Source organism: Carlito syrichta, unplaced genomic scaffold (assembly GCF_000164805.1).
Source record: "Carlito syrichta isolate Samal-C Ts95f unplaced genomic scaffold, Tarsius_syrichta-2.0.1 Scaffold309689, whole genome shotgun sequence".
NCBI classification, from domain to species: domain Eukaryota; kingdom Metazoa; phylum Chordata; class Mammalia; order Primates; family Tarsiidae; genus Carlito; species Carlito syrichta.
In genome coordinates, this window is record NW_007253785.1 from 141,143 (window position 1) to 152,919 (window position 11,777).

At 37.0% G+C, this 11,777-nt stretch overlaps 1 protein-coding gene across 1 annotated transcript in view; it reads right to left on the bottom strand.

The window, feature by feature from the left end:
- Positions 1–6,149, bottom strand: part of DERA (deoxyribose-phosphate aldolase) — a 77,739-nt gene extending 71,590 nt beyond the window's left edge. The window contains exons 1-4 of the mRNA XM_008067534.2: positions 5,912–6,149; positions 4,538–4,635; positions 3,239–3,386; positions 1,816–1,911 (exon numbers count right to left, since the gene is read on the bottom strand). Coding sequence (XP_008065725.1) covers positions 1,816–1,911; positions 3,239–3,386; positions 4,538–4,635; positions 5,912–6,149 — 580 coding nt within the window. The remainder of the gene's footprint in view (positions 1–1,815; positions 1,912–3,238; positions 3,387–4,537; positions 4,636–5,911) is intronic.
- Positions 6,150–11,777: the final 5,628 nt, after the last annotated feature.

Here is an 11,777-nt window from a genome sequence, read left to right on the forward strand (position 1 = left end):
CAGATGAGAAAAAAGACAAGAGAATGCAGGAGGGAAAAATCACCTAATTATTCCACAAAATTGGGGTGGGAGCAGAGTTGAGAAGAGCAGAACCAAGTATAAATAGGAGGAAAATGAAAATATAACTACACTTTTGAAAAGTATTAACATGTTTTTACATGCACATCATTAATTCCATCCTTGTTTCTAAAGATATTCTATTGTGTTTCCTTGATATTACTAAGTTCCTTGGGTTTGTCACCTTAGAAGAAAGTATGTTTCCTTGCTGTATAAAGGAAAAAATTGAACTGAGTGAAGTTGATGAAAAATTAAGGTCTACAAAGATGTAGCTGTCAAATACTTTGAGAATCCTCATGAATCAATTATATATAAAGATTGTATGTTTCTTTTAATGTATCCTTAATAAAATAAATTAATGATCTTTATAGACTCTTTTTAAAGCACAAGGATACTCCTCTAACATCTCTTAAAACTGGAATCTATTTTTATATTTATCTACCTAATTATCCATCCATACACATACACACACAGACATGTATTTACGAAACCAAAGATTTTTGGCTGTTTCTCTACCTCATAACAAGTCCTACAGAGTCTATCTTAAGTCAAGAACACCTAAATGCACCCTCTCCCCCTTTATCATCTAGACTTTGGTGTTGCTCTCATCATCTTCCCCATGGACTGTGATGAGTCTCCCTAAACTCCATTTCACCCCTTTCTAATTTGTCCACAACCAGCAGGTAACCTACTACACCATGAAGCCGATCATGCCATGCCTCTGCTTGAAACCATTCAGTGACTCAAAATAAAGCCCAAATGCCCCAGCATGGCTTGGATCCCCTCTGCCATCGGGCCCTGATCTTCAACTCCTGTAACTCTCCCTTTTCCCCACTGGAGCCAACAACTGCAAACCTCTTTCAGTTCCCTGTGCCTTCACACCTACGCCTCTATCTAAAACACCATTTCCTACCTTACTGACACTGTAAACTCCTCCTCATTCTTTAAGATCCAATGCAATTATCTCCACTAACATCCTTTCTCTGACTCTGAATGTCACCAACCTCTGCAGAATACACCACTCCTTGCTCAGAATTACAACTGTACCTTTGCATATCTTTATTATTTAATCGTATGTATTTAATTTAAAATATTTCAGTATATGGAACAAAACATATATACATGTGTGTGTAAGTATAATGCATATATATGCATATGAATACATTGCACCTTATAAATTTTACCTAAAATATATAAAATTTTCTCCTAAACAACTGAGTTTCCTTAAGGATAGGAATACATACAGTTCTTTATTCTTGGGAATTAACATAACATTTGCTACTTATTATGCAATTAATAAATACTAAAATCATAAATAAGTACAGTTAAATAAGTACATTAAGCTAATTTAAATCATAGTAAAAAGTTATATATAACAACCCATGGTGCCCAAATGACGAATTGGAAACATGTTTTAAAAAGTAATAGCAGGCCAGGTTCAGTGGCTTGGCCTGTAATCCCAGCACTTTGGGAGGCCGAGTAGAGTGAATTGCCTGAGCCTGCGAATTCAAGACCACCCTGGGCAACTTGGCGAGACCTTGTCTCTATAATAAATAAAAAATTAGCCAGGTGTGGTAGGGCGTGCCTCTAGTTCTGGCTACTTGGAAGGCTGGGGCGGACAGATCGCTGGAGCCCAGCAGGTTGACGATGGGGTGGCCATAAACATGCCACTGCACTCCAGCCTAGGTGACGAAGTGAGACTTCAACTAAAAAAATAAAATAAAATAAAATAACAGCAAAAGCCACAAAAAACTGTACCTGATGCCACAGGAATATTGCAGCCTGCAGCCCGGAGAGCCTTTATAGCGTCACACACGCGTGAGGGATAAACACACACAGCAGCTGTGGTAATGCCTATAAAGAAAGAAATCATAACAGTCAGCTTTATATGAGGTTCAACTCACACAATATGCTTTTGATTATGTTTGTACTACAACATTGGCAGAAATCAAATAAGAGGAAAAAAAATTCCCCATGATGCTACAACAAATTAAAAGGTTTTTCCTTTCCAAAGTCCCTTCTAGTTCTTGACAACATGGATCACTGTCTCATCATTAAAGTCATAGAAACAATTTTGATATACTGTTCTTTGAGATTAACATAATACCATTTTTAAATGCCTAAATAGTAAACTTGGCAGTCATGACTCAATGAAAATATTTCAGTTCATGTACATAACAAAAATCCAGGTTTATATAGCATTCAAACAAGTCAGTGTGAAGAACAGATGAAGAAAAATGTAAGTGAAATGACATTTAACTAACTACTCCTTCTTTTGCAAGAAATCATAAAATCTGAACTGAAGCCCTCATTTTAAGGAATAAGCTCTAAAATTTTAAAAAATTAAAAAATCATAGTCACTATAAAACAAAGCATTTTCATAAGACCTTAAACAAAGTTGCACTTTAAAGTGCTACAAATTAGGTGGTATTTTTATTGTCAATTTGAAAGAAACATAAATACTTTTCTCTAGTTCCAGTCACAGCAGACAGGCCATGAAGCAACCCTCCATGGAAAGGAGATTTAGCTCCCTAAACTAGTCCAGCAAGTAACAAGACATGTTGTCTTGGAAATACCACCTAGCCTTCCAGGTCTCGATTTCCTTATTTGGGAAATAAGAGGACCAATTCTCATAGGTCCCCTCCATCTCTAAAATGCTGAGGTTCTAAACTTACAGCAACTTTAAAAAGTCCTTTCTTTCATGTATGTTAAGAAAGTGAATACAGTTTTTTTTTAAAGATCTAACCTAATATACAAGCATGCAATATTCCCCATTTGCATTTCACTTTCAAAAGTATTTCATTTACTCACAGAAAATACTTTATGTATGAGATGTGATTATTAAGTAATGAGTCTGGTTTTTTCACATGTGGCTAGGGAATCAGAATCAGTATTTTAGAGTCACTAGACAGAAAATTTCTAAAACTGAAGAACTGAAAAGTAATATAAAGGCACTCTCTACCAGCAACTTTAACCAAGAATGGAAAGAACTGACCTAAAAACAAGACTCAGATTCTCTCCCTCTTGTTTTTTCAGGAAAAAAAAAATTCAATTATCTATCTATGTCTACAAGAGTTTCCATCACAGATTTTATCACTATCACATTAATAGCTGAAACTTAAGTCCTCTTAGATCTAGTAATCAGTGTTGTAAACAGATAGATTACACAAAACAACAGTACCTTTATCGTGCATATTTAAAGCTTTTAAGAGATCGTCCCGGATTGGATATTTAGCTTTATAACAGAGCCTTTGAATGTTGGAAGATGTATCATCACCTGAAAGTGTAGTAAGATCTATAAAGGTAACAGCTTTCAGGAGCCAAGCAGCCTGGTTTGAAGAAAAGTAAACACAAAGTAACTTAAAAAAAAAATTAACATCCAACTCCCCCCAGTTAGTTAGTAGAAAAATCATTATACAAATTGGGTGATGATATCTTATGTCTACACTGTTCTGAGGTGTATTCTGATATATGACATTTACATAGCTCACGAGTCACAAGATTAACATCAATCAGAATAAAATAAAAGGGGAGGAGAACAGCCTTAAACATTTTTTCTCCCACATATACCTCAAATAGAAACCTCTATTAGAGAGTATCTCCCCACTTCTGACCTCCTCAACTCATCCAAAGAGGAGTTCATCAGGGATACCCTGATATGGAGAACTAGGGAAGGTTTCTATCTTACATTTTACCTCCCACACTGGGATCTGGAATGAAATATTATATTTTAAAGTCTCCAAGTTCTCTGGTGTTATTTTTTTGTTTAGTTTAATCCAATTCTATTTTTAAGACAATATTCATACTTCACAACTCATTCTGATGAATTTCCTTTTATTTTTTCAATCAGAATACTTCCAAGGATGAGCACAATGTGAAACGTCGCTCTAACGGATTCAATCACAATTTTCTGCTTCACTTGTGAAATGAACTCTGAATTCCTTTTAGTCCTGCATAGCACGTCTTTGGTTGGGATACACTGAGAATATGCTGACCACAAGTACTCTACAAAACATCACTTTTGGAATTTGGAAAAATGATTTATGAAAAGTAATAATAAGGTAAACACGATGGTCAAAAAAGGTCAACTCTTAGACCTAAGGGCCTCAACAGTGGACACACCAGGTTTAGATGTTAGGGTTTTAAAATTAAAATAGAAGACAACCAGAGAAGGCATGTCTAAGAAACTGAATAAATGTGTTGAGAAAAATATGCCATTTAATTCACTCATGAATAAAGATGCCTCAAATTCATTTGCGGTTTTGCCACTCAAGAGTGATAAGATTTTTAACTTGTTTGGATAAATGTGTTATCTTTCTCCAACCCATCATCATCATATATGAATTATTAAAATAAGTCATGGACAGTTGCAATCTTTTAAGTTTAGATGCATCTTGAGCGAAATTCAATATTGTGGCCTTGAGGGAAGAGCCCATGCATTGTAAACTACAGGGACAGAATGCTCAAGAAGAACCCTCACCTGCCACTCTTTCTTCACAGTTCTACGAGCCTGGATTTGTTCTGCACGCCTCAGAACTGCTGGATGATTCACTTGTATTTTGGAGATCCAGCTAAGGTCTAAAGGGGAAAGAAAAACATTTTTGAAACTTAAAGTTTTATGAAATATAGTCACCTATTTTTACCTGCACCTTGAAAAGATACATTTATCATTTGACATCAATGCTCTTTTAAAGCTTTTGTTTCTTTTTTGCACAACTACAAATAACCTTGTTGAAGAAATGCACACTTCATGTAAAATCAAGTACATCTGGAATTAGAAGAACCTGTATTAATTCATTACACAGACACGTCTAACAATGGGGGAAATGTTTGTTACCATGCCACGTACCTCACAGCTGACAGCAAAGACTTATTTGTGAGTGTCTAGACCAGGAAAGCAAATGATTAATAAATACTTAAGTGAATTAATGTTGGGGCTTTAAGGAATTCTTGATCACTACCCCCTTACTGACAAGATTAATATCTACTAGAAGCTCATAGGATATAGTCCCTTCTTTATTCAATGGAGAATTTTTCAAAATGTATTAGAAATAACAACATTGGTATAACAGAAATTAGAAGAAAAATAAAAAACAAGCCATTCAAAATTGCAGGAGATATCTCTGTTGCTTCAGTTCTGAAATGTTCTCTCCCTCCTTGATCCACTCTCCTTTCTCTCCTGGCTAACTGTAATTTCTACCTTAAGACCCAACCTGTATGTTAGCTTTTGTGAAAAAACTGCCAGCTCCCCGGACAGAACTAACATTGGATATAGCTCTCCCACAGAATTTGTATTTAGTTTATCAAGGAGTTGTAGTGAAATCGTCCATTGTTCTTACTATTACTATATTGTGAAATATGATCTTATTCATCTTTGGGTATTTAACACAAAACTGTTTGTATAAACCTATTTTAACTTTACCCACTGATATCCTATAACATTGGTGGCCTCTCAGTAAATTGGACAAGTACAAATTCACCTTCTACAACTAACCTCATTTCTCCATCCCTCCAGCAATTCCATGTTTTTGAAGAATCATCTTCTTTAAAAAACCATGAAAAACTACTGTGGAAAAGGTAACCCATTAGGAGTTATGTTCTGATCATACAATCTTCATACTGTAATGGGGAAAACTGCTGACTGTATATAGAATCATGTAATAATAGAAAGAATAATATAATGTATTTGCATCTACCACAAAGATAAGACTACCAAGAAAACCAATGTTTACAAAAGATTCTTTGAAGGGTGCAGGAAGCGACCAGAGGGGCGGCTCCAAAATGGCGCCGAGCAACGTGAGGCCCTAGGTTCCGGCTTCTGTGTGCACAATTCCCCAGCGCCCGAATTTCAAACCTGCAAGCCTCCAATCCTTAGCCAGCTTTGTAATGCGTCCAATAGGACTATAACATGGCATCGGCCCCACCCTACTCCCATGCAGCTCCTCCAATAGGAACATAGCACGGCCCCTTCCAGCCCCTGTCAGGCTTATAAATACAGCCCTCTCCCCGCAAATCTCTCTCTCTTTTTCTTTTTTTCCTCCGTTACAGATCCTCTCTGTAAATCTCTTGGTCTTGGCCGGGTGTGGAGTCATTACTGGCGCCGAAATTCTTTTATTCTTTCCCTCTATTTTCATTTGATCCTTCTTCCTAAAAGTATCAATATTAAAGGTGTAGAAATTCTAAGTTGGAATCTGAATAATTAATAGATATTCTTATTTAAATATCACTGAAGAAAGAACAGAGTTTGGGTGCTTTTTTTCCTAATTAAATTATTTTGTTAGCTGAAATCATTTAATAAAACAGATTTTTAACATTTCAATCCATCTGCTCCTACTTTTCAAAGACATTGTATGTTTTCTTGCTTGTTTGCTGAGCCAACTCCACAGAGAAAATGTGAGCCTGGGGTCAAGCAGCCTCTCTCCCTTGCAAGGACTGATTTTGTACTAATAGAGCCCAAGGGCACAAGACCAGACAGACACACTAGACTCATTTATCTAAGACCTGTAAGATTCTCCCTCTAACCAAACATAGGGCAGGGGTTTTTTTGTTTGTTTTTTGGGTTATTTTTTTTTTTTATGACTGATGATGATGATTAGGTTCATGGTAAATCTTGTTTCAGGCAGATAGTAAAAACAAGTGAAGCAAAGAGTTGTGTAAATTACAAGGCTTGCCACCAAGTAACTATTGACAGTGGTCAAGAATAGGGATGCCTACTACTCAGTAGAGCAAAGTTTTGAGCAGCTGTCCTTTATCTGCAATATGACACCCTCAAAGTCCTTCTCTTTCTCTTCTCTAACTCCCCACCTGCCTATACTGCCACCATTGGAAGTACTAGCACTGCTGCTAGAGAGAGATCTCAGGCAAACCCATGAATTTTCTCACCATCTGGCTCCCTGGTACTTCTCATGCCCCATCTCCTCCCTTGCTGTTGCTCTTACTCTGGTACAGCCTTCCTAAATTGACACATGATATTATCTTCTGTCTCTGGACCTGTGCATTCTGTTTGTTCCTTCTGCCTGGAATGCCCTTCTTTATCCTTGATATAGAGTGAACTTCTGCTTGTCCCATGAGCTCAGTTCAAATGTTACCTCCTCTGTGAGCCTTCCCTGAACCTCACAGGTTGAGACATTCTTTTGCTTTTTTGTGTTTCCATGCAGCTTTCCAGACTACCTTTAGTACAGTTCCTTTCACTCAGAATGGAACTGATGTGTCTAAATGTTTATATCTCCAACAGATTTTTTTAAAACTCCAAGCAAAGTACCTGACATGTGGGTGGCATGCAATAAGTAAGTTAAGTGTGTCCTAAAGACCAGAAATGATCTAATTATGGGCAATATCTTTCTCAACTGCTTCAGATAATAAAAGATGTTTGGATCGCCACATGAGAAAGTGAGACTGAAGCATGAATGATTTGCTTGGGTACATTCACCTTAAAAACCAACTTTGGACTGGGCGCAGTAGCTCATGCCTATAATCCCAACACTTTGGGAAGCCAAGGCCAAACAATCACTTGAGACCAGGTGTTCAAGACCAGCCTGGGTAACATAGTAAGACCTCGTCTCTAAAAAAAAAAAAAAATTGTATACAATTCCCACCAAAGGTTAGAACCCATAGAGTTTGTTCTCATACTTCTCAGACACCACTTGCCAGAGATCCCTGCAAACCATCTATGGAAGAGTGTAACAGGATTACCTCTCTCACAATATCAGCCTCAAATGCTAAAAATATCATTAGAGGTCATAAAATTATCCAGCCCCATATTTAATCTAGCCACAAAATTTGCCTCTGTGACCTCCCATGACAATGAATTATATAAATGACTATCTCATTTTATTAACACTTAATTTGCTACTCTTTAATTTCATCAAATAACCCATGTTCTCATATTATGGGGTCTGGGGAAAAGAGAGGACTGATTGGCCTTTGTTATGTCCTTCATAATTTTTAATATTTTATTCAAGTACCCTTTAGCATCTCCTTTCTAGGAGAAGTGATTCTAACGCACACAATCTCATCAGGACCACAGAATCTTCTTCTTATGGGGCCAGGAAGGGTTTCAAGTACACATGCCTTTGGGGGGAACAGACATGAAGCCATAATTGGAAGGCAGTAATACTCTTTTCTTAAAACTCTTCAATAAAGACAATTCTACTGTTTCTCTTAGTAAGTCATTTTTGTAGCTTTGAGGCTCTTGTGTTGATTATAAATTCGTTCTCAAATACTCTTCTTACAATTTATTATTATTTTTTCCAGATCAAGTCTCAGGAGACAATCATTTTCCATGCAAATCTGCTTTCTAGTCTTTCACTTCTATTTGTATTTCTACAGATGTTCTTGTATTTTTTCCACAATATCCTTAAAATATGTAATGCCAAATGATAACCCTACAAAAAAAGGGTATACTTTGCATTTTGATTTTAACTTTTTTCCTAATGGACAAAAATCAATCATGATACTTAATTAAAGATTCTCCCCACCAAAAAAATAAAAAGGAGAAAATAAAAGAGATTAAATTTTCTACATTGTCTCTTACTTTTTTCTGGGTTTTTATATCTAACTGGACCACCCAAATTTGTTCCCTAGTGTGGCCTCTAGTAATTTCCTGATATGCACTTATATATTTTATTCGTTTGTATATTTGAGTTGGGGTTCTGTCATCCAGGTTGGACTGCAGTGGAACGATCATGTTTCACTGCAGTTTTGACCTCCTGGGCTCAGGCAATCCTTACCCCTCAGCCTCCCAAGTAGCTGGGACTACAGGCACACACCATCACACCTGGCTATAACTTTTTGATTTTTTTTGTAGAGACACGGTCTTACCATGCTACCCAGGCTGGTCTTGAACTCCTGGGCTCAAATAATCCTTCTGTCTTAGCCTTCCAAAAAGGACATATTACAGGAATGAGCCACCACACCCGGCTAGCACTTATATATTTTAATACCAGAGTATGTTACTGAAAACTCTTATTATATTCACCTAATTGTTTATTATTTCTGCATTGTTCATTTTTAATTCTAATTTACAACCTCCTAGGAATTAGCCACACCCTTCCATATGTTCAAGGGCCTAGCACAGAAACAGTCGCTCAATAAATGTCTATGCCCCTTCCATCACGGCAAATTCATTTCTTACATCAGACATTGAAACTAGTGAAATATCACCTGGTCACATCTAGTCTTTCACATTTAGCCTTGGAAAGGGTTACATCTGTGCACCACATGCAAATCATACAACCTCTCTATTTAGCATTTCTAGAGTGTAGGTATTATGCTAAATGATGTGAGAAATGCAATGGCATCTTGCTCCTATCCTGAAAAACCTTAGGGAGGAAATTGGAAAGGAAAGCCATTTTCTCTGTAAAGAGCTGAAAAATATAAAACAAAATCCAACACACGAATTAAAATCGATGCTTTCAAGCAACATTTTCCAACTGGCTCCACAGGTTTTATCAGTTAGAAAACTGACTTTGGTGATTGGAACAAAAAAGGGAAGGCTATTAAGGATCCAGAAAATTAAGAAGTGGAAGTCCAAGTTCAGAAAACAAAGAGGAGCCTAAGACAACAACAGAAAGTCAAAAGCTAGAGCTAGAAGAACAACGCCAGCATCTAAAAGCAACAGCCTGGTCATGCCACGGCAGCTGCCTCCTGGCACCACTACTGCCATCTTCCTTAACTTACTCAGAGCCTCAAACTCCCTATGAAAGCATGAACTGGGATCACATGCTATGCATGACTATGGGGGTCAGTGAAGAGAGGGAAGATGTCCTTCCTCTGCCATGTCTCCAACCTAGTCTACATACTAGGGGATTGCCCAACAATAAGAGCTAGATGTTGGATGCCGTAGGGCAAAAATGATAAATTTCTATTAGAATGATCAATAAGTTTGGAATTTGCTAGACAGGAAAACTTCTCTTGAAGATGCATAAAGTACATCAGCATGTTAAACTTTATGATCAAGTCCCATAGTAAAAAAAACAAACAAAAGAAAAAAACCCTAAAATTTTCTTTAATCTAGTATTTCTCAAACTTTTTTGACCACAGAATGCTTTTTCCCTATAACATATAGTTATCATACTGGTTGGATGAGGAAGGAGGGTAGGTCATAATAGGCTTATCCATTCGTCTGGGAAGAAAATCTTAGTAGGTAAGTAGAGTTTAGAGACTGACCCTAAAGCATTGGTTCTCAGTCTGGACACAGTTTTGGGCTGTCACAGACGGCGGGGAGGAGGCAAGCGGGGTGGGGGTGAAGGTGGGAGGCCAGGGATGCTGCTAAACACCCTACAATGCACAGGACAGTCATCCACAACTTAGATATGTGGACCCAAATGTAAATGGGTGCCAAGGTTGAGAAACATTGCCCATAGGATGGCAGGATTCAGGAAAAAACAAGAAGGAGGTGCTGTAGAAATAAGGAGAAAACTTTAGTTTTGTAGGAAGTGGGGGTGTCAAGAGCTAAAGGAGGTTGGCTATATTTGATTAACTGCAGCTTATTTGTAATGTGCCTTAAGTACTAGGCTAAGGAGTCTAGACCCATGCTGTCCAATCAGTGGCCGCTGGCCATATGTACCTATCTGAGCACTTGAAATGTGGGCAGTCCAAACTGAGATGTGCTTTAACTGTAAAATACAAAAATTTCAAAGATTTAGTATCAAAAAAATGTAAAACACCTTTTAAATTGTTTTAATATTGATTACACAATGGAATTATAATATTTGACATATATTTGGTTGGGTAAAATGTTATTTAAAATATTTTCACCTGTTTATTTTTACTTCTTATAACATATATACTAAAAACTTTAATATCACTTCGTGTCTCATGTTATGTTTCTAGTAGCAATAGTCTAGACTTTACACCAGAGATAATCAAGAATCACTGAAGATTTCCAAACAAGGTTATAACAGAATTAAAGAAGTCTTTAAAAAAAAAAAAAATCAGCATGCAGAATGTCCCATAGACATACTTACATAAACATGTAAATGAAAATATGAAAAGGTATTTTAAATGACATCAGGATCCATGATTGGTTCAATAATATATAGCAAGTAAATATATGGAATACAATTCAGTCATTAAAAAGAATGAGGTACATCAGTAAGTACTATTCTAGAAAACTGACTATGATACATTTCTCAGCAAAAATAAGTGATCTGCACAGTAGTGTGATTTTTTTTAAGATTAAAATGTTTATAAAAACACAAAAAATACAAAACATGTATCTGTTGGCATATGTACAAAAAAGCAGACTACATACCAAGTTGATAGAAATGCAAGAGGTACTATATATGATATTTCTACTTTCTCATGTTTTATATTCCCATAATACGTCAACATTTTTTACAAAGAACATGCATTACCTTATTGAGTAGGAAAAATAAAACATACTTAACTCTTGCATTAAGAGGAATTTCTATGCAGCAATGCATAGGATAGGCAGAAAGAGAGGCAGACTACAGGAGGTAAACCAGTAAGGCAGCTGCCACTGTAGTCTGGGCACCAGCATTATAAACTACCTCCCTGGGGCATTTTCACCATTCTAAACCCTGCTTGACCACTGAGCTCTTCCACAAAGCCAGTCACACAATATCAGGCAGAAGTGATATCAGAATGCCCTATGACTGTTCCCATAGAAAAGACACCAAAATGTCAGCACCATAGGCCATTGTGGAGAGCGCGGCCTGAGCCAAGATGGCGCCCGGGACCTCTGCCAAGTCCCATGA